Source organism: Phycodurus eques, chromosome 10, assembly GCF_024500275.1.
Source record: "Phycodurus eques isolate BA_2022a chromosome 10, UOR_Pequ_1.1, whole genome shotgun sequence".
NCBI lineage: Eukaryota > Metazoa > Chordata > Actinopteri > Syngnathiformes > Syngnathidae > Phycodurus > Phycodurus eques.
In genome coordinates, this window is record NC_084534.1 from 13252922 (window position 1) to 13277409 (window position 24488).

The 24488-nt window shown below is 38.9% G+C and overlaps 1 protein-coding gene across 2 annotated transcripts in view; it reads left to right on the forward strand.

Annotated features, from left to right (window-relative positions):
• cpne5b (copine Vb) overlaps positions 1–20140 on the forward strand; it is a 102719-nt gene extending 82579 nt beyond the window's left edge. For both annotated transcript variants that reach the window (XM_061687322.1, XM_061687323.1), the window contains 9 exons: positions 1133–1186; positions 1697–1758; positions 4136–4182; positions 8397–8578; positions 8673–8800; positions 9857–9959; positions 13193–13250; positions 14705–14778; positions 18404–20140. In XM_061687322.1, coding sequence (XP_061543306.1) covers positions 1133–1186; positions 1697–1758; positions 4136–4182; positions 8397–8578; positions 8673–8800; positions 9857–9959; positions 13193–13250; positions 14705–14778; positions 18404–18595 — 900 coding nt within the window. In that variant the 3' untranslated portion in view covers positions 18596–20140. The remainder of the gene's footprint in view (positions 1–1132; positions 1187–1696; positions 1759–4135; positions 4183–8396; positions 8579–8672; positions 8801–9856; positions 9960–13192; positions 13251–14704; positions 14779–18403) is intronic.
• Positions 20141–24488: the final 4348 nt, after the last annotated feature.

Here is a 24488-nt window from a genome sequence, read left to right on the forward strand (position 1 = left end):
TATATTCACTGACACTGATGCATAAAATAGGATAACTAAATCCAACATCGGAGCTACTTTTCAGTGCATCTCAGTTTAAGAACTCTCAATATAGCTTTTGACTTTCAGAAATAATTCACTTACTGTGCAGGTATATGTTTCAGTTTTGATTCTAACAGCATGGGACATACTGTAATCTGTCTTTTGTCAATTGTATTTTCAAGTATGTTGGCATTTTTTTACCTTATTTTAATTATAGCAATAACAAATATCTGAAGCTACGAAAAACAACAAAGAAGACATGTCAGGATCTTTATGCTGCCATGGTTCGCTAGCCTCACCCCGAGGATAAATACCTGTCTTTTGAATGTCATCTCCATTATGTGTTACTCTTGATTCTTCTCTACCTCCAAGGGAGTCTGAAAGGCCCTTTTACTTTTTGCATCTGCAGATTGTTCAATGTGTCAGACAAATTGCTATCGCTCCATGTTAAATTAGGGGTTGTCACTTTCATGCCTTAAATCCATAAAGAATCAAGGTAATGAGCTGAGACCTCCTTGGTCTCAAAATTGACATTTCTCTCTTGCTCTCCAACCCGTCAAACGTGAGTCGTGCACCTTGAGCCTGCTGTCCACTACATCCATCAATACACATTATATTTGGACATGTCAGTGTTTGCGTGTCTGATTGGCATGCACAGGATACCAAGGGGAAAGTGTTAAATGTGGTGTTTATAAGTGCTCTATTGTGCGTCATGCATGTGTTCACACACACATGAGAACATTTTGTACCTTTTTCTCTTAAAAAGGGAACATGACCATTAGTTTCATACAAAGATGTGCATGTTGCTAGTATGAACGCTAACATTAAAGACAAAATCTACATCCATCCATCCATCCATTTTCTGTGCTGCTTCTCCTCACTACGGTCGCGGGCGCGCTGGAGCCTATCCCAGCTATCGTCGGGCAGGAGGCGGGGTACATCCTGAACTGGTTGCCAGCCACTCACAGAGCACATACAAACAAACAACCATTCGCACTCGCATTCACACCTACGGGCAATTTAGAGTTGTCGGCCTTTATACAATTGTATTTTTTTTTTATCAGTCCAAGACAAATAAGTTTCTCTTATTGGTTTCTTTTTTTATTTGTAGGTTATAAATAACAAGAAGAAAATGAAGAAAAAGAAATATGTCAACTCTGGAACTGTGAGTGCCTGCACCTAATCAAAGCTGGAAGTTTGCCTCTTTTGTGCTTCACTGTTACTTCTCTTGTCCACTGATTCACTCCAATTATCACATTTGGTAGAGGGTGTTGTGAAAATGGAGTATTTTTGGTGTATAAAATATCGATGGCGCCACAGTATGAGCAGTACATCACAGTTTTGTGCACATTAATCTGGTACATTGCACTCTGTAGGTGACTTGTTCATTGGTTCATTTAAGTATTTTCACAAAAACAAAAATCATGGTGTTTCAGAACTTGAATGGCATTCAAACACAGATCACAATGTTAGATGTCAACAAGCAATTTGCTCCCATCATCTACACACTTGTCTCGGGGAAAGAAAATTACTAATCATCTAAACGTCTCTTATCTTCTGCCAGTGTGGCAAACACAACGTCATTGATGGGAAGCAAGGCTCTAGGTGTTTGGCCATCAAACCAAATCTTTATAGTGTTCAATCTAACTTGTATTTTTTTCATTCTTTCTTTTAGGTGACCTTGCTCTCATTCTCTGTTGAGTCGGAGTTCACATTCTTAGATTACATCAAAGGAGGGTAAGTGCACATTTTGTTCTTTGACTAACTTTGAATTCAATGAATGCTGCTCTTAAGGTTTACTGTAAAATTAGTGTAAGAATTGTCATTCCATCAGTAATGCTGAGTTATGTAGTCGCCAAAGAATGAAATGAACTGATAATTTTAACACTGGTTACAAACATCACATGTGTCGAATAAGTTTCAAAACATTACATTGAATTAGTATGAAGCTGTTTGTGGTAAAAGTGCAATCTTAAGACTACTCAGCAGAGGTGGGACCAAGTCATTGCTTTGCATGTCGCAAGTCTCAAGTCTTTGGAGTACCCCGCCTCCTGTCCGAAGATAGCTGGGATAGGCTCCAGCACTCCCTTATCCCATCCCTTATCCCTTGTGAGGATAAGCGTCTTAGAGAATGGATGGATGCATGGATGGATGGATGGAACACAAGTTTGTCTTGTTATAAAGGTAGAATTTCATCCATGTATGGTATCTCAATTGGACCACTAGGGGGCAGTATGCAAAAAGAGGCTAAGAAAAGGACACAAAGAAGAATGTAGTTTCTTGTCAAATAGATCCTAGCTGTGTGCTGATCGACTGGTAAATAAAGTAAATTAAAAAAAGAAATACAGTATAAGACTGATTCTTGAGAACACTACACTGACTAAACCAGACTGCAATGGGCAGGAAGGCCAAACAGCGCTCGGCCGGCCCACCGTGTAACTATTTACGTGATCGCTCACAAAGTTAGCTGCTACTGCTAATAAAAGCGTACATGACGTAAACCCGCACGATTCCCACAATGCAATGTGGACTTTTTTTTCAATCGTTAACATCCTTATTGTTACGTTAAATGTTGCTGTCGTTTCCGTGTACGTTAACAGTAGTTCTTGGAATGTATAACTTATTTAGTTGTCACATTTATTGTTGATTTATGTTGTACTGTTTTTTGTTGTTTTTTTTTTTTGTTTTTTTAATGATACCATTACTTTAGGTAGTATGTGTCAGAATGACCTCTTGGTCAATTCTTCTACCTGAGTGTGGCCAACATTAGTAACAATGGCATGGGACACTGCGACCTCATGAGTAATCATTAAGATCTTCAGCGTTATGTTGTCATCTATCATATTTTCTTGTAGTAAAACGGTGAGTTCCACATATAGTTATAGAAAGACAACTTCTAAATTAAACACTTTTGGTTTTTCTTCACCAGTTGGTTAAAGTCTGTCTTAGTGAGCTTTGTGGTGATACAAAAGTTATCCACCCATTTGGCAGTGGAGACATGTCAGAAAGAAAAAGCTAAATAAATGTAGTTTAGTACTGATCTGAGTACAAGGTCAGGGGTTTTCAACAGTAGAGGTTCCACTGTTTATCAATATTGTGCTATAAATGTTAACCCTAGAAAGAGCCTTTGGGCTCTTCCCATTGTAGAACTAATAATGCCTTATTCGATTCTATTTTGTTTCTATATTATTTGCACAGAGGACAGCATACATATCTGTAAATTCAGAGAAAATGAGGGCAAAAACACAACATTTTGGTGGATGTAGATGTAGTAAATATATATTGCCTGGAGAGAGGAGTGTAGCAGATACTACTGTGTTTGTGTTGGCAGTCGTTCCTGAGACTGCAGCGTGAAGTGTCAAAAGAGTCTACAAAGATGTCATAGCTTCTTTTCCAACATTGACCTTTAAATCAACAGTCCACACACACACACACACAATGCACATACAGGGACGTATACACACTGAATGGTCCTTTCTAAGTACAGAACGACATCACTGTCACAGCATTTCCCGCAGCACGATGATGTATTGAAGAGGACTCATAAATAATACAAATAAGTGTGATTAATGCTAAGGTCGGCAGGGTCGGTGTTGGCATATTCTCAGTGCCCGCCTAAAACTGAAAGGTTAATGTGAATCTTTAAGCCATTCATTTGGTTATCATTCTCCCGCCTTCCTCTGGGTTGGCTCTCACATGTAATGAGGGGCAGTCATTTGGGCCCCCCGAGATCTCGTCACTGTGCCGTAAATTAACAAGAAGAAGGCAGAACTTCATCACCAAGGAAGAATTAGATTATGATTTGTTCTTAAGTGCGCCGTCACTTTAATTACTCGTTGGAAAGTCGCTTCATCCTTCTAGTGCTCTTAGTGGAGGTGAAAGTCGGATAAGTACACTGGTATAATCACTTCAATCTTTCTTTGCAAACCGAGGGACCACTTTATGCTTGACTGCATATGACAAATGGCAATAACTGATGAAGTACTGATGGCTTTTCGACCTCATATGGCATCATAGGAAATGATCTATGGAACTTGATGAGGAACGTTTAGTATTCCTGCCTGTTCTCGCTCAAAATTGTTCTCCTCATTTTTTCTTTCTACCCCCCTTCTAGGACGCAGATCAATTTCACTGTGGCTATTGATTTCACAGCATCTAACGGTGAGTGATACAAAGTGTATGTGTGGGGCTGTGTAAAGCAAGCACAGATCTTTGACTGTGGCATGTCCAATTTTGGAATCAATCACACAAACAGACATGCAAGCGGGTGCCTTGGTTGGATACTGCACAAACATCGTCACCTGCAAGTGTTGACATTTGCTCCGTTGATGTATGGTAAATAAAGCTAATAGCTGGCAAAGCGGAAGACAAAAACACTCAAGGTTGTGTGAAAAGATGTTGCTACTCTCAACAATGTCTCCATGCTGTAACATTTTATTCTTTTTCTCCTTTGTGCTGACACTGTGCCTTTAGTGTAGCTTACCTAGATGCAACCATGTAAAGTAATATTGTTTAATTGGATGATACAGTATAATGACAGTGACACCTCTGTCATTATGATACTTGTGGATAGCTATTGTTATATATATTCAATATTCTGATTTCCCAATAAAGCTTAATTGTGAATGACCAAATAATATGCCATTGCAGTGGGGATATTTGGAAAGGTCACAGGCGTTGACAAGCATTCCAACAAGCCAAAGCACAGTAATAAATGTGTTGAGGTGTTAAGTTTGAACTTTAGAAGTCATACAGTAGTACTGTATGCCTCATTAGAGTTATTTTAGCAATGATAGCTACAATAACTATACTGTATAATTTCTTCATTTATATTGTATGTATAAGTTTTTGTCACATCTAGTGTGACTTCCACAATTGAGCATGATCCTTTCCGAGAGGATCATGCTCAATTGAATTCTTTATTTTAAACATGTGAAAGTGACCTTAAAAGAACAACAAAACATACACACGAAATTAAATAAAATAAAAAGTTAATTTATACATATTCAAAAAGGAGTAGGAAGAAGTCAAATGTATTTATTCCTACCACTATCTCTACTTCCTTATAATCCTATAAGGATTATAACTATTACTTTATCAATTATGGTACTACAGTAATACTGTATAATAATAAGTAAGAAATATTAATATATACACATCCTTATTCCTATATACACTAATACAATAATACAAATTATTATATAAGTAACAGCAGTATCTTAGGTTTTACTGAAAAGAAAAGAAGAAAAACAACCACAACACAGCAAAAACAGGCATTAAAACAAACACTTATACCTATATAATATACATATAAATTTATGTATTGTCCTATATAATAATAATAATAATATATTATGATAAATAATAATAATATATTATTATTATTATTATTGTTATTATTGTATTAAAATGTATACCAATTCCTTCTCATATTTAGTAAAGATCATTTGTTTGTATCTGTTTTTGAATTGGTTGACATTTGGACATTGTTTCAGATCCACAATCAGTCTCTTCCATAGTGTCACTCCATTATTTGATATGCAGAATTTCTTTAATGTGGTTCTATATTTTTGGATTCAAAAGTTTGCCATATCTCTTAATTTATATCTCTTAATTTATACTCCCCCTCTGTTTCTTGAGACATTTTCTTTTGTAAATTGCTCGGTAATAAATTGTTCCTGACTTTGTAAAGTATTTGTTTAAATTCCACAATATCATTATTTTTTTTATTATTTTAGCCTTATGTACTACTATGACCTTGTTCCCAGCAGACCCTCACAGCCCGATGACACGACCACAAATTCAATCATCGAACTGCGACCTAGGGTTTCTTGGTGCCAAGTGCACATGTGGACACCCTTATGCTTGAACATGGTGTTCGTTATGGACAATCCATGGTGAGCACAGAAGTCCATTAACAGAACACCACTCGGGTTCTGATCAGGAGGACCGTTCCTCCCAATCATGCCCTTCCAGGTGAAGGAACCTGTGTTTTAAAATCTCCTAACTTCCGTGGTTCCAAGCGTGCTCGTTTTCGTGAAAGAACTTCGTTCACAACAATGTATAAAAAACAACCAATTTATTCCTGACAGAGGAGTCTATACATTTTGCAGAGCTCTGGGTTCGTAACTACCCTATCTTATCCTTAGCAGATACAGTAGTCGAACAAAACTATCTGACTCTACCCCAGACTTATACAATGTTTCAAACAGGCCGGTGTGGAATCGCTGTCGTCTGATTGGTCCGTAATCTGACGTCATCGTTGTTTGGCCAAATGATGACGATCTGATCTGGGTCCAGACGTCGCCTGCCGATGTCTCCTGCATTCAATGTTTATAGTGGCTCCCCACAGTTCCTTTCTTCTTTGCCATCTGTCTCCAAATACCCCCTGATGGGGGCCACATACCCCCCGATGGGGGCCTTCCTGCAATATACTCCAATACACATTCTCTTCCAAACTAGTTCGAATTACATATTAGAATACAAAGTATTCTATATTCCCTTCACAGGTCTCACTGTCATTGCCCACGTGAGCATTGAAGTCCCCCAGCAGAATGATGGCCTCCCCAGCGGGAGCGCTCTCCAGCATCCCCTCCAAGGACTCCAAAAAGGGAGTACCCACCCTGAACTGTTGTTTGGTGCATAGGCACAAACAACAGTCAGGACCCATCCCCCCACCCGAAAGCAGAGGGAGGCTACCCTCTCGTCCACCGGGGTGAACCCCAATGTACAGGCGCCGAGCCGGGGGGCAATAAGTATACCCACACCTGCTCGGCACCTCTCACCGTGGGCAACTCCAGAGTGCAAGAGAGTCCAACCCCTCTCAAGAGGACTGGTACCAGAGCCCAAGCCGTTTGTGGAGGGGAGCCCGACTATATCTAGAACTTTTTTACCTCACACACCAGCTCGGGCTCCTTCCCTGCCAGAGAGGTGACCTTCCACATCCCTAGAATCAGCTTCTGTAGCCGGGGATCGCTTTTGCCCACCGCCCAGCTCACACCGCACCCGATCCCTAAGGCCCCTCCCACAGGTGGTGAGCCCATGGGTAGGGTGACCCACGTTATCCATCCGGGCTGTGCCCGGCCGGGCCCCATGGGTGCAGGCCCAGCCACCGGGCGTTCACCTTTTGAGCCCCACGTCGAGGCCTGGCTCCAGAAGGGGGGCCCCGGTGACCCTCGTCCGGGCAAGCGAAACTGATACCCATTTGTCTTATTCATCATAGAGGTTTTTGGAGCCATGCTTGGTCTGGTCCCTCACCTAGGACCTGTTTGCCATGGGTGACCCTACTAGGGGTGTGAAGCCCCAGACAACTTAGCTCCTGATCATTGGGACACGCAAACCCCTCCACCACGATAAGGTGATGGCTCAAGGAGGGGTAAGGTAAAACCAGGGAACAGAAAAGAGTGTGGAGTGACTTATCTATAAAGTGTCTTACTTTGACCATTACAGAGATGCTTCTAGATATTTTTGTGCATACATATGTATTTTATGTGAGACTTAAGTAGTTTTCGTCATGTATTAGCACCCCAAGGACTTCGATTTCATGCACCCTTTTCCAAAACAACCCCCTCTATCTCTAGTTTGATGAATTCTGAATTATTCATGTCCAACAGTTGCTGTAAATTTTCATCTGCACTAAATATGTTTTCGGTGTCTGCAAATAATTTGTATTGGCGTAATTGTGATGTCGTGCATATGCCATTGATGTACATGATAAATCGGACCCAGCACCAACCCTTGTGAAACTCCACACACAATGTCCATGCATTTTGAACTATATTCACCCATTTTTACAAATTGCTTCGTGTTTCTTAAGTAACTATTCACCCCTAGTGCAAGTCCTCTAATTCCATATTGTTCTAATTTTGTGATTAATATTTTGTGGTTAATTGTATCAAATGCTTAATTTAGATAGACGAATACCCCATTAGCATATTTCTTTTTATCCATGGCATTTGTGGTTTCTTCTATTAATTCAATAAGAGCTTGTGCTGTTGATCGGTTGCTTCAAAACCCCTATTGGTTATTGGTGACGAAGTTATGCTTTTTTATGAAATCATGAAACTTTTCCAGAATTTTGGAGAACTGTGGAAGAGAAACAGGTCTGTCATTTGGAAAAAGGTGTTTGTCTCCAGTTTGAAATAGAGTAATTACTTTAGCTGTTTTTATAACGTGATAAATTAGTTGAACAAATGGAATGGAAAAACTCAATATTTTTATATACAGTTCAATAACAATTGTATCTCTCCTACTATTAACTCGTTTGCTATGTCAAAAAAGGTCATTCAACAAGAAGGCTACTGCACTGTGCTGTATCTGGGCAAACTGTGCACAGCAGATAGCTGAAAGCTGGGTGTTGTTTGTATGGTCAACAGGTAACCCCTCTCAGTCCACCTCACTCCACTACATGAACCCCTACCAGCTGAACGCCTATGCCATGGCACTTAAAGCTGTTGGGGAGATCATTCAGGATTATGACAGTGATAAGATGTTTCCGGCTCTTGGCTTTGGGGCCAAACTCCCCCCCGACGGACGAGTGTCACACGAGTTTCCACTGGTAAAGTCACTTTCCATTCAGCCTCGTAGCTCAGACTATTTTTTTTAATATGTGCTATATAATCCTGAAGTGTCATATCGTACTACCGCCTTAGAATGAAAACATGGAGAATCCTTACTGCAATGGTATAGAGGGCATCTTAGAAGCGTACCACCGGAGTCTGAAGACAGTACAACTGTATGGTCCAACCAACTTTGCACCAGTGGTGAACCATGTTGCAAGGTGAGCAAACAATATAAGACTCTCAAGCCAATAATTAAAAGAGTTGAACAAATACATTTCCTTCCTTAATATTGTCACAATAAATCAAAAACCAGTGCTACCCTCAAAGGAAAAGTGTTTTAAACTTGCCAGTGGAGTCCTGATGTCAATCCATTACAAAATCCTTGGGTAAAGGTTACATCTGCCCTGAGTGTGAGAAATCAGGCAAGCATTCAAGAACTTGTGCTTAAGGCCAAACAAATGGCAAAGAACAAATAGGAAAAATATCTCCTGACAGTTCCAAGGGATTACAGGAAGGGAAGCAAGGATGCCTTCATAACTGTCCAGGCCCATATTTTCTTGCATGAAACTGCTGCATTCAGTTGGTTATTTTCCTCTTTTTTGTTGTTTTTAAATTAATTTAGAATAATTTAGAAACCCTATGTACAATGTTTTGATGGCACATTTAAATTTTCTTCAGATTGTATGCTAAGTTAACACAATTGCAAGGGTGCCAATAATAGTGGCCAGAACTGTATGTGTTCTGCCATCTCTGGTTTTATGATCCAGACCAATAACAGCACAGACACAATAAATCAGACTTGACATGCTTGAACATGAATTTAGATCACAAGACAGCTGTCAACAGGCTTGATGTAGCGGACCGAACAAATGAGAAAGATGTGTCACCATAAACATACACTGACGTAATCATGAACATGGAGATACAATGATGTTACAATTTGTGACTTGATCCAAATACACTTCTAAGATAATATTGATCTCCATCGCCTGATGGGAAGGCAAACATTTCCTTTTGGGATTACCTATTTAAAATGTAATTCTTTCACATTCTTGATACAGGATCGCTAACAATCGACCTGTTTAAATCGTGTGAAAAGGTGCACTCGGGTATAAATCGGTGTGACAAGATGACAATCTGATAATCGAAGTTTGTTCTTTTCTCCAAACTAAATTAAGACAAGTGTTATTTGATTTTGCATGAAAAGGCACATATTGATCATCGTTTGCTATTTGAAATCCCTTTGATGTCTAATCAAATGTGTGCACACACAGGTATGCAGCATCAGTGCAAGACGGCTCCCAGTACCTTGTGCTCCTCATAATTACAGATGGAGTCATATCTGACATGGCTCAGACCAAAGAGGCCATTGTTAATGTAAGTGTGGGGAAGGGCAGGACTAATTTGGTTAAGACGCAGTTTAATCTAAATGTTGTTAATGAAGACGATGGGGTTAATTCATTAACATTTTTACACAATGTTCCCCAGATATCCAATTAAATGAACAAGCAGTGGAATATTGTTATTACTAAATGTGTTCAAATATGGGCTTGTAATGGACATGATCCCCTGACACCCAAAAAGGCGCATTTGAAGTGTAAGTGAAAGAATATTTGGCCATTCACACTATAATAAATTTGCCACAGAGAGGATATATTCAACAAGCTTATTAAAAACAAGATAAGATAAGATAAGATAACAAGATATTCGGTCTCTACATAGACAACATTCTGCTTTCTCCCTCCCAAACATATTGTGTCTTTCAATCTTTGAATAGAACCTTTTAATTTCTCCTCCCTTGTTTTCTACTTCTAAGCACCTACCACCTCCTCCGCAGCCTGCCACAGGCTCAGAACACCCAGCAGACTGGATTTAAAGGGAATTTGCGACTGTTAGTCAACACATTAGAACAGCCACACCTTCCTTTTAAGATCTTGCCTGCTGCTCTATCTCACAGTTTCTTCTCTGACTGCCGACTGATGCTTGCTGCTTCCACTGCTTCCACTTTCACCCTCTGTGGATCTTTGTGAGTCATTTTTATACATTATACATGCTGGAAATGTGTTTTCCCCCAAAAAAATAATAAGGAGGGCATGCGAAAAAGTTGCACAACTCTGTTTGAACTTGTCACTAACCTCTGTGTGCGAGAGTAAGAGAAAAGACAGAGTTTATAAAATATAGCCGGATCTCCTGGTCTACACAAAACCATGTGTCAATGACTCGTCACCTTCCCTCCGGCCCCTTTGCCGCCTCCCTTTGGAAAAGTGAGACTCTCTTGCCCACACATGCAAAGACTTCTGATGTCTCTTTCATTCTCATCCCCTTTCGACGCTCAAATCCCGCTTTCACCAGACATGTCACCCCTTTCCCAATAGAACCAAATCCTTCACAGTCTTTCATTTCTTTCGTTCTCTCATTTTATTAACTGTCTTTCTTTATCCTTCATCTCACTAAAGTACTCCACTTCACTTTAGATAGGAAGCCGGATTGTCTTGAATGAAACATAAAGGGGTGACTGATGATGTGCAAGTGGTACTGCTGAGAAAAGAAGGAAAGCAGGGAGAGAAAAAAATCAACAAAGTGAGACCTTAATAAAAATAAAATAAAAATTAATAAAAATCAACAAAGTGAGACCTTAATAAAAATCCAAGTCTTATCATAAAATAAGACTCCATCCATCCATTTTGTACTGGATATTTCTTATCCTGTTCAGGGTCATGAGGAGCTAGAGCCCATCCGAACTGACTTCAGACAAAAGCCCTAATATAAGAATGTGTCATATAAAAAAAATCCTTGCTGCTCATATGATCCTGGCAGGGTGTGTTTTCTAATTTCTAAATAGATGACCTTGGGCCACCTAAATAGACGTCTAATAATGTGTGTCGGGATGCACCCACATCTCGAAAGACACCCAATAAAGGATATGCATGCATGACATTTGCATTTAAGGAGCACATCCGCAGTGAGATGCTGAGAAAATGAGTGGTTTCTTTGTTGTTTCATTATACTGACTCTGGGCTGTCAGCGGCATGGAAAAATTAGGGCATGGTATACTGCCAGGTTATTTTTGGTTCTAATGTCACGGGCTACATACACACACACATTTGTCTCAGTGTGTGTGTGGGAGGACAGGCGCGGACAGAAGTGTTGAACACTGATTATTACGTTGATGCGGGGTTGGGGTAGCATTGGAGAGGCTCCCTAATTAGCTAGACAAATACCATTTAAGTAAATAGCTGCAGTTGTTACACCAACAGTCAAGGTGGCCAGTCTTTGAACAATAACGGTCTCCAATAATGCATTTTTCCAACCATTTACCATTCGCCTATTAGTCAGTTTCAAGATTGGGTGACCAGATGGGGTCTGACATTTTGATCCGCGGAAATGTCAAAAACTAATGGTTTGTGAAATCCATGTATTATCATTTCAGCTAGCAAGCCAAAATTAGCTACAGAACTTTAGCACAGCGGTACCCATCGGTGGGATATTTGGTAGCGGACCACACAGAGACTGAACACAAAATGTTGTATTGATCATCAGTGCATCTGTTTCAGCCTCCCAAAAGAAAATACCCAAAAGAGAATATATTGTACTTTATAAAAACACACAGTAATGGTGTAATTGAATCCAATTAAAAAGAATGAAACCGTTTTAGTCACACTTTGCATCAATTGAATGGCCATTGAGCTGCTGCCGACCTTGGCCTCCTGGGAGCAGTACAAGACAGATAGACGGATATCCTGTACATGGACGCATGTACAGTCTAGGTATCTAAACTCCTCTCAGAAGATAAAGAATATATAACTGAGTACTGTTATATTGAATGTCTAAATGTGTTACTGCACTCTTTGTATGTCGAGGGCAGGCACTGCTGTATTTGAATTTTTAATGATTTGTTTTGTTGTGTTACTAAATTAACTTTAATAGGTTACAGTTAAATGTCATACATTTCTATGTTTCGTATTTAATATGTGATTTGCTTGTTGAGCTTTTGCTGTGGATGTGTGGCTTGGGAGTGGCTGGGCGAGTGACCGAGGATGGATGCTGTATTGACTGAAGTTGGCATCTCCTCCCTTTCCCCTACTCTCCCAGCTCACAAAAGCTTCCATCCATTCTGAACCTCATGCAACAAACTTTATCACTCATCACAGGGCTTGCCAAAAGTCTTCCTGTGGACTATTGAAGCAGCTGTTTATCAGTGTAGCAGTTAATATTGTCACTTGATTTCACCTCCTCCAGCATGCAGATAAACATTTTGTGAGCAAAAACAGATACCAGTGAGCATTTAACAACAAGAAATGTGGATTGAAGGAACTAAAGCATGTGGAATAAGAATGTTCCACTGCAGTACCTTACTTTCTGACCTTGCTTACCTGACTTCATTTTTTATTTTTATTTTTTGCCATTCTTTCCAAACCTTAAAGGTCATTCAGCTAGTTAAAGAGTGATACAGAACATTAGCGTGGCTGTTCGGTACATAGCTGAGCATGTATCTACTCTGATGTCACAAAGTCTGTAACATTGTACAAGCTTCCTCCTCCCTTAAATGGAAATAAAGGGATTATGAGTAGTGGAACGTTTTTAATTGCTCTACTTTGATTATTCTGTAGGGTGCGAAGCTTCCAATGTCCATCATCATCGTCGGAGTGGGTCAGGCTGAATTTGACGGTATGGTTAAACCTAGTGCAATGATAAATATTAATCACCCCTTTAATTGCATGCATCAGAAATATAGCCAGAGTAATAATGCAGATATTGCAAGGCTTATAGCTTTTTTCGTTGCACAACAAACCTGTTCAAGTGATGTGAAAAAATAGTAGGTAATACAGTGTTCCCTCGTTTTTCGTGGTTATTGGGGACCAGAACCCCCCGCGAAAGGTGAAATACCGCAAAGTAGGATTTGCGTCTCTCCCCCACCGAGGAATTTTCTTGGATGTGTATGTGGGTACCAGAATGTTTAATATATGTAAACAGTATTTATACTTTACATATTTGAGACAAAGATTACAACAGTACACATATTTACTTACGTCTTTAATTATAAAACCTTATCCAGTAATTAAAATGTATTATATAGTAATTTTGTCCTGATAATATTAGTGTCCAAACTCACTGTCTTTTCCCTGCAATCAGCAATCCACAATGCCAATGCAGCTTTGATTTTCACAATTCTCTTTGAGTTACCACACATTTCGCTTCCTTATTGAAGGTTATTGAAGGAGTTTTGCAGATGTTTGCTTCCTCTTTCTTGATGTACCGCACTGTACATTCATTCACGCCATAATGGCGTGCCACAGATGCATAACTTCTGCCCTCTTTGATCAAATCTAAAAGTTTCACTTTTTCGCTGATGGTCATCATCATCTGCTTCCTCTTGGGCGCCCCGGAGGAAGCTTTCGCAGGGGCACAGCGCTTCTGCGGCATTGTAAGGGTTTGCTTAACTAATCAAAACAATTATCGCTTAACTAAAAAATTTTATTGCGAACATAACAGCGTGGACCAGACTGGCGAGACACAACAACGGAAGATACTGGGTGAGGCTGCGATGATGCGCAGCCAATCAGCTCACGGGATAAATCCACTCGTGCGCTCATTGGTCGATGTCGCTCCGGGAACCAATCACGAGCCTTGTATGAGTTGCCCGTACAGTAAAGGCATGTACAGGCATGTACAAAGCCTCTGAGTCAACTCATCTCTTTGTTTGGCATGCAAGGAAACCTTCTCTCGCGCGCATCAACATGAAACAACGCGTCTTTCCGCAATATGGCTGCCGATATGGCTGTATTTTATTTTTTATTTTTTTAATGAATATTTTGGAGAAACCCGCGAAGCACTTAAGCCGCAAAACGTGAAGCGCGAAGTGGCGAGGGAACACTGTAATTGACATTTCAAATTACTGTTCATTATTGTAAGGATTAGGAAATTGCTGTCCACAATCATTTGTATCCCAGGTGGATGAGTGCATAATTATAAAATATAATGGTAGGCCTTAATATAGAACTTTTCAGTTGAATAGATATATGCAGCTACAGAGCACTTAAAGCTATCCCCGCCTTTGGTGAGGAACGGTATCAATAATTAATTTATTTGCTTCCCACTCATGCCTTTATGTGTTCTTGCAGCTATGGTGGAGTTGGATGGTGATGACATTCGGGTCTCTTCCCGAGGGAAACTTGCAGAGAGAGACATTGTCCAGGTAACGGCTCTTATCGTGGAATGAAATTTTTAGCTATTCACTGACATTGTAGATACACTATCTAGGTCAGAAAAGGGAAAGCAGGAGAATTCAAGTGTTCCATGCCACACCATTTAGCTAATAAAAATAATGACTGCTGTATAGATGGGTTTTTTTTAATTATCAAAATAAATTCACATTCCAGTCCAATATGGTTTGTCTTTTAATAGCAAAAGTGACTCACAGTATTGCTGTGTTATATTTCCAGGTACTGTGTTTACCTACTTACTGTGTTTCTTCTCCTAAAGGTAGAGTATGCAGTTTTCAAGATGCAAGCAAGATTTGAATGTAGCCTCACATCAATAATCCCCCCCTCGCGTCTCTGGCCAAAGCCACGCCCCTCACAAACATGAACATGCACTAGATGTGCATTGTACAAACGTGCACAGTAAATAAGACTATCTTGGCCACTGCTAGCGGTTTGATGTATTTTTTAGACTGTACAATCAATTAAAAATATAAGAGGAGGTGATAAACCTACTTGGTGACACAGTGAGATCAGTGGTGGGTGGCTGAACCGCGACTGCGTCTGTAAAATATGCACCACCGTTAAATATGTTTACCCTTGTTTTGTCTCAAAAGCTGTCCAATTCTTTCTTTTTAACCTTTGTTGCTAACTGGAGTTACATAATCAAGCCAATAAACTATAATGGTGTGTGCAACAGTGCATGGTAAATGGGAATGGGTGGCTAATAATTGAACACAGTCTTCGGTCACAACTTCTGTCGCTACAGTCACTGACTGGCTATTCTTCTGACTGGCTAGTGTTTTTAAATAATAATTAAAATTAAATTAGTGGCAGATGGGGCAAGAGAGGGATGTTTTTTTAAAGATTATTTTTATAATATTCTAATATTTGGTTATTGAGACAGTTTTAACATATATGACAAATACTGTTGTTGGTTAACTACAAACTTCCCCTTCAACACCCGTTGATGTGACTGGTCTTTCTTTTGGAGTAAGTGTCCAGAGCCACATAGAGCCAAAGAAAAAGCAAAATACAATCCCGGAGTTAATCCTTTGATGCTTGCTAAACTGAACTCATGTAATTGTCAGGTGTTAAAGCAATTCAAGCTTGTTTGCTTTACAATCACATTTTTCAGGAAATATTAGGATGAATTATAAACTGTACTACCTTGGAGAAATAAAAGATTATTTCTATAATTTAAAAAATATGTAATTGTTTGCTTCATACAGTAAGAGGACAATGATTCAGCTTCAGCTTGGACTATATTTATATTTAATCCACACAGTAGTGCTGCTTGTATGCTTGACAAGTTATGAAAACTATTCAACTAACCCCAATTCCAGTGAAGTTCGTACTTTGTGTAAAATGTAAATCAAAACATAATATGTTGTTGTTGTTTTTGCAAATATTCTCTCATTTTGAATTTGATGCCTGCAACACATTCCAAAAAGATGGGACAGCGACAACAAAAGACTGGGAAAGTTGAGGAATGCTCAGAAAACACTTGTTTGTAACATTGCACAAGTGAAGAGGTTAACTGGAAACAGGTGAGTGTCATGATTGGGTATAAAAGGAGCATTCCCAAAAGGCTCAGTTATTCACAAGCAAGGATTAGGCGAGGTTCACCACTTAGTGAACAACTCCGTGAGCAAATAGTCCAACAGTTCAATAACAACATTTCGCAATGTAAAATTGTGAGGAATTTATAGATTTCATCATCTACGATCCACAATTTCATCAAAAGATTCAGAGATTCTGGAAAGATATCTGCAAGTAAGCAGCAAGGCCTAAAACCAACAATGAATGGCCGTGACTTTCGATCCCTCAGGTGGCATTGCACTAAAAACCGGCATCACTGTATAAAGGATGTTGCCACATGGTTTTAGGAACACTTTAGAAAACCATTATCAGTTAACATAGTTCGTCGCTACATCTACTAATGCAAGGAAAAACTGTACCATGCAAAGCGAAAGCCATATACTGAATCAACAACACCCAGAAACGTCGCCAGCTTCTCTGGGACTGAGCTCATCTGAGATAGACTGACGCAAAGTGGAAAAGTGTGCTGGGGTCTGATGAGTCCAAATTTTCAATTGTTTTTGGAAATCATGGACGTCGTGTCCTCCGGGCCAAAGAGGAAAAGGACCATCTGGCTTGTTATCAATGCAGCGTTCAAAAGCCAGCATCTGTGATGGTATGGGGGTGTGTTAGTGCCCATGGCATGGGTAACTTGCACATCTGTGAAGGCACCATTAATGCTGAAAGCTACATACAGGTTTGGAGCATCATATGCTGCCATCTAAGCAATGTCTTTTTGCAGGGACGTCCCTGCTTATTTCAGCAAGACATTACCAAGCCACATTCTGCACAAATTACAACACTGCGGCTTTGTAGTAAAAGACTGCGACACTGCCAGAAGTCCAGACCTACCTCGCACTCAAAATGTGTGGTGCATTATGAAGTGCAAAATACAACAACAGAGACCTCGGACTGTTGAGCAACTGTAGTTGTAGACATCAAGCAAGAATGGGAATTAAATCCCCCTACAAAGCTTCAACAATTAGTGTCCTCAGGTACCAAACTCTTACTGAGTGTTGTTAGAAGGAAACATGATAGAACACGGTGGTAAACATGCCCCTAGCCCAACTTTTTGGGAATTTGTTGCCGGCATCAAGGGGAAAATGAGTGAATGTTTGCAAAAAATAAATAAATAAATAAAAAAAAATTTTTTTAAAAACAATTTTAATGTTAAATATCTTGTCCTTGTAGTGTATTCAGTTGAATATAAGTCATTGTAATCATTGTATTCTGTTTTTAATTTACATTTTGCACAACATCCAACTTCATTGGAATTGGGGTTTGTACAAAACCTTGCTATAAATAATAAAGTAATGTCTAGCCCAGGGCTCATAAACCTTTTTTAAACTGAGAGGTACTTCTTGGGTACTGGTTTATGTGAAGGGCTACCAGTATGTCTGAAATAACTAATTTTAATTAATAATTTTAATTATTATTATTTCCACTAATTTGCAGTGTCGGCTACTTTAATTATTATTATTAGTAGTAGTATTGATTAATGATATTTATCTGAAATGTGTGAAAAACCTGATTGTTATTTCTCACAATAATTAACAGTTAAAAAACGATTTAACAAGGTGGGAAACAGCAAAATATTATGCAACACTTCATTTCCATATACTGGTATCTCTGCAAGTGTATACTGTTTCAAATGATCACTTCTACAACATTCCTAGGAAATCACAATGTCCCATCACTGGTCAGCTATTTCAAGAACAGGGCCTTGGGCTATTCATTTGGTCCTTGGGGACGACCTAGTACGGGTAGCATGTTGGTGATCCCTGCCCTAGAAGAATTTTCATGTGTTGTCTTTGTATATCAAAACAAAACCAATCAACAACCATTCATTTGGCAGCAGCCACCCATGAGCAGTAATGAGATATACGTATGGTGTATATATACGTACAGTATGACACAAATACATAGTGGTGTATACAACATATACTACAAAGGTTGCTGAACTATAACATTTTGTAATTTGTGTGTCATTCTATTGCTCTGATTAAGTTTTATATCACATTTTGTGTTGCTCCTCCTCAGTTTGTTCCCTTCAGAGATTATATGGACCGGACAGGTAACCATGTGCTGAGCATGGCCCGGCTGGCTAAAGACGTGCTAGCAGAGATCCCCGACCAGTTGATTTCCTACATGAAGAGTCGGGGGATTAAACCTAAGCCGGCCCCGCCACCTTACACGCTACCCGGACTCACACATCACCACACACACATCTGACCAGATGGCGTTTTATTGATGACTGACAGCGTGAAGCAGTCATCTCCATCAGGTTGCATTTTCTTGAGGAGAGGATGCAAACTTTCCAGGACCCGTTGGCAAAAAGTATTTTTTAACCAGAACTGCGGCAAAGACTGTTTCACGTCAAAACGGACAGCAGGTCAGTTGAACAAGATGATCATGTCGTGGTTAAAACTTTTGCCTGTCTGTGCTTGTTTCTCACAGTGTTTCAGGTGGTGAACTTTGACCTAAAGCACTGCTTGTCAGTTTTTGGTGTGGCCTAGTACGTTCATATTTTCAGGCAACATTTTTTGTCTGGAATTAGTTTTTATATTTGGAGATTATCTCCCTATTTACTTAATGATGTATCAAGACTGATTAAGGAAAAATACGTGTGTCGTTTACAATTTGATTTCTTCAAACATCAATCAGGTATTTCATACCATTAGACATTGCCTTTCTCTTACTTAACTTCATAAGAGCATGTTGTTCAAGAGTCCCCTTATTTAGAATTTACTGTCAAATATTATTCAGAGTGGCATGGAATTTGATGAAACTTGAGAAAAGCATAACCTATTTTTATTTGATTTCCATGTAAACAGCAGAAGATGATTTTCTATAAGAATGGTTGCACGTGTATCCTTATACATGAATATATTTTATTAAAAATAACATAATAAATATAATGCATATTTATTGATATATAGTTTTTAAGCATGGTCAATATTCTCTTTCAGCACCCTTTTTCTTTTCTTACAGTTCTGCACTGTTAAGATCATATTTGCTTGTTACGATTTGTTGGCATGCCACAAGCATTAAAAGTACAAACTTTTTTTTTTACTTAGATTCAAACCATTCTGTGTTGATAGTATATGTTGGTAAAGACTGATTCTTCGGGGTTACTTGGCCAGTATTGTGGTACCTTTTTTTTAATTTTATTTTTTATTTTATTTTGGGCACCTCTCTTTAGTTTTGATGTCTATATCTACTGGATGTAGAGTTGCAAGGGGCAGAAATTTTCTGGTAAGTGTTGGAACCTCTAAAGTCCACCACAGTCCATGCAAAACAGATCTCTGGTTTGTTCACATCTTGAAACAATTTTCCTATGGGAAATGAAAATTAAATTAATCAGTCACAGGGTCAAAATGACACCACTGGCTGTTAAGCAGCTCATTGTTCGATGTACATTATGTTTGTCGTCTTTTTATTATTATTGTCAGCCTTATGTAACTTTAGCCATATTGAACTCAGAGCAAGGATAGAGACGTGCGTAGGTTCATCATTGCTATGCTACTTTTACATTGCAATACGTTCCATTACCAGTTCTATCACACAGTTCCTCTTTGACATCACTGGTACCCATCCATCACAAAAAGGCCAAAGAAAAAGCAAAACACTTTTTTGTAGATCCTTTAGATGCTCACTGAGCTGAAGTCAACAATATAACATCAAGTCACGTGAGATTTGCTGAAGTCCCATGCGATGCTTAATGAAGGTTCTTCTGAGTTTTTTGTGCAACTTTAGAGCCATTGTTTTCCTGAATTGACCTTGGTATTGTGTGACTTCAGGGACATTGGAATGTAGAGGTTCTACTACAGAACTTAGAGGATCTGGAAACTTTCCATGAGAGATTTGGCTGAAGGAATATTTAAAATTGGAATATTTCAAGGCTATGTTTTTTTTTCAATTAAATTAAATTATGTTTTTATAATAAATGTTAATTTAATTAAACATTTGAGTATTTAAGTGAGTATCAATTTGATCAAGTTATTTTATTGAATGAAAGAGTTTGTGTTTGTCCAATTGACTGTGGGATGCACAGTGCAGGGTAGTCTATCAACTGATTTTAAAATGTGCTGATTTTAACAAGGTTTATTACTGAATGTTTTTTTTCTGAAGGGAGGGGTGTTAAGTTCCCATATAGACTAGCATGCGTTTTGCAAAAAACATTCCAGTCTGATCATATACGAGGGGCAGTCAAAAAGTATTGAGCGTAATTTAATTTAACCTACTAATGATTGATTTTTTTCCCCAGAAATATTCCTGTTTTGTAGTTTAAATTTGTTTAGATTTCTTTTTTAAAAGTTTTGGCCTCTTCTTGTTAGCCATTTTGGAAATGAGTCAAAAAGTGGGTGTCCAGGATCCAAAGCGAAGAAGAAGAGCCTGCTTTGAGTGACCTTTGTGACACGTAAAGTAGCTCATGAAGTCACCAGTTCCTTTAATGAACAACCATAACCCATCCACCATACTTACCTGATCTAGCATCATCAGATTATCACCTTTTTTAACCTTTAAAATGAGCTCAGGGCTAACACTTATCTGATAATGAACAAGGTTTGGCGCGCAGCCTACTGAATTGTACGAGGCTGGCATACATGCCCTTGTTCGACGATGGACAGTCGGTGTTGAGATAAAGGACGATTATATTGAAAAGTAGCGATGGAATCCCCACTTTTTAGGCTTTATTTCTATGCATATATTGCCTTTGTATTGCAATAAATAAAGCTAGAGGAAAATTAGACCTATTTCTTTTTTTTGATTGCCCATTGTATATTCAGTCAGACATTATATATTTCAATTTATTCCCAATTTTCCATCTTTTGCAACCCCAATTCGATTATATGATGGCCAACCCATTCCCGGTATTGTTTTTGAGGTAAGCGCTAACACTGCAAGGTGGATAGATGCCGACAAGATTGAGTTAAAATTGTCATGCATCAACTGTCAGGTAACCTCCATTCGTACAGACATTGCGTCACAACTCAGAATTCTTGCCGACAGTGTTCTTTCTCTGTGAATTTTCATTTCACATAGTTGTCTTTCACATTGTTGCAAATGTGGTGAGAGACGGTTCACAAATTATCTACAGACATTCACTTTTTCACATTTGAAGGGAGTTGTTAAACTCCAATGTAGACGTATAATGTGTCTATATCAATCACTTAACTGTAGACGCCTACATGTTGTGCTATTGGTTTAGTGAGTATAAAATAGTACAATAAAGGATAAAACAGCTGGTTCCACATTGCAAATCCTCTTTACGGCATCAAGCTTGGAAATTGTGATGCATTCACCGACAATAACCCAACACCAAAGTGTGACAGTCTTCTGTGTTGTCTTTCTAATGCAAAGATCAGATGAGTCAAATACACAAGTCTAGAGGAGAGTTCTAGCACATGGCACCACTGCCATTAACAGTTTTCTGTTTTCTGTTGCAGTCCTATTGTTTTTTTTGTTTTTGGAGGGGAAGGAGGGGGGGTTGCTTCTTGTACATGAGCTCGATTACAGAGATGTTCTATTTCAAGCATTGTATTTAGATGAAAGGGACACCTTAAAAAGGAACAATATGTCATCATGCCACATGCCTTACAATACATTATAACCATGGCTCAGTTGAAGAAACGTAATAGAAATGGAAACGTGATCATTACAGTCAATACAATGAGAGACTAAAGTACTGATATGTTGTTATAAGTATAACAATTATATACTTTTAAAACTCAATGCAACTTTTGCCAATTTGGTCAGCGTCATTATCAAAGTCAATCATTTGTTTTTCATGTGGGGTTGTGGTTTCCATCCTAATATTTTGTGATGACTGCTTTTGAGATGTCCTTTGTTTTTAAAGAAAATGCTGATTTATTAATTTAGTCTCCCAATGCAACACACAAAGAGACTTACGTACTTTACATTTCATTGAAACTGTTTCACTATTGGACAGAAGTACAGGTGGGGGCAGAATATTTTGTGTAGAAGGAAACCATTTACAGTGAAAACTTTTATGTAAATGGGAATCAATATGCATGAGAATGTAAAGCATACATAAATGCTGATTTGCATATTGATCCCAACTGCACTTTAATATTAAAGAGTGCTTATGGAATATGTTTGATATTTTTTGAGGAATACTACTGTTTTGATTTTTTGTTTGTTTGTTTTTTGGTATTATATGAAAGGTCATTGCTCCTGCCATCAATTACACACGATTTCCTTTTAGGATTGTGATTTTCAATATGGATCACCTGCATGTGTCCTTACGAGTTTTTATACACGTTACTGCCATTTGTTAAATTGAAACCTGTCCAACGAAACAGCATGCATGTCAGTTTGCTGTTTCTTCTCTGTTGTACTTGCTTCCCCTAACATTTTTTCGCTCACCAGTGGTAAAAAAAAAAACTGAATTGTAGCATGTAATTAGCATGTTACAGTTTATTTATTTTTTTAATCCCACAATCTATCTTTGTTGTTTATACAGCATTTCTTTGTTTTTTAGTTGCATGACACTTTGCTTTCCCTTATTGTACATGACTATTGTCAAATGGTTGGTTGTGAAATGCTTTGTAATGGATTGCCTTAAATTAAAGTTCAATTTAAAGAAAATGAATAGTTATTTTAGTATTCAGCAATGTCATTTATGACATCTATGCTGAGTAAATTTTGTTACTTATCTAATTTGTTGGCGGCGGCACGGTGGGCGACTGGTTAGCACATCCGCCTCACAGTTCTGAGGACCGGGGTTCAAATCCCCCGCCTGTGTGGAGTTTGCATGTTCTCCCCGTGCCTGTGTGGGTTTTCTCCGGGTACTTTGGTTTCCTCCCACATCCAAAAAACAGAGTAGGTTAATTGAAGACTCTAAATTGCCCGTAAGTGTGAATGTGAGTGCGAATGGTTGTTTGTTTCTACGTGCCCTGCGATTGGCTGGCGACCAGTTCAGGCTGTACAACACCTCTCACCCAAAGATAGCTGGGATAGGCTCCAGCACGCCTGCGACCCCAGTGAGGATAAGCAGAACGAAAGATGAATGAATGAATGAATGAATCATTTGTTGGCTTGCCATCTACAGGAGCAGTCTGACTGATGTGGTTACAGACCTTGACTTTGACAAGGATGTTGTAATACTTGCAGTTGCAGCGTCAGTGAATGTCCATGTTTTTGCACAGGATTTGTGGGTGTTATGCGTGTGGAAAGTGAAGACATGTTAACTTACCTCGGCAATGACATCCACTCTTCTGCTGTGCTCTGAAGACAGTAGATGTCTGGTTGGAACATAGGGAACAAGTCCCTGAACAAGAGTGTTTGGCATTCCAGATATTTTGACATATTAGAGTACCAGTGTTCGTGGTCTTTCTTTGTGGTTGCAAGAACCATTTTGTGACCTTACAATCACAAGCTTGAATGCCATCCATCCATTTTCCATACCGCTTGATCCTCATAAGGGTCGCGGGATTGCTGGAGCCTATCCCAGCCATTTTCGGGCGCCAGCCAATCGCAGACAAACTTGAATGTATTTTATCAAAGTTTTATGTGACAGACCAACAAAAATCAGCAAATAATTGTGAAGTGGAACACAAATGATGTACAGTTTTTAAAATTTTAAGGGATATACAACCCAATTCCAATGAAGTTGGGACGTTGTGTTAAACAAATCAAAACAGAATGCAATGATTTGCAAATCATCTTCAACCTATATTTAATTGAATACACTACAAAGACAATATATTTAATGTTCAAACTGATGAACTTTATTGTTTTTAGCAAATAATCATTAACTTGGAATTTTATGGCTCCAATATGTTCCAAAAAAGCTGGGACAGTTGACAAAAAAGACTGAGAAAGTTGAGGAATGCTCATCAAACACCTGTTTGGAACATGTCACAGGTGAACAGGCTAATTGGGAACAGGTGGGTGCCATGATTGGGTATAAAATGAGCTTCCCTGAATTTCTCAGTCATTCACAAGCAAAGATGGGGCGAGGTTCACCTCTTTGTGAACAAGTGCGTGAGAAAATAGTTTAAGGACAATGATCCTCAACGTACAATTGCAAAGAATTTAGGGATTTCATCATCTACGGTCCATAACATCATCAAAAGGTTCAGAGAATCTGGAGAAATCA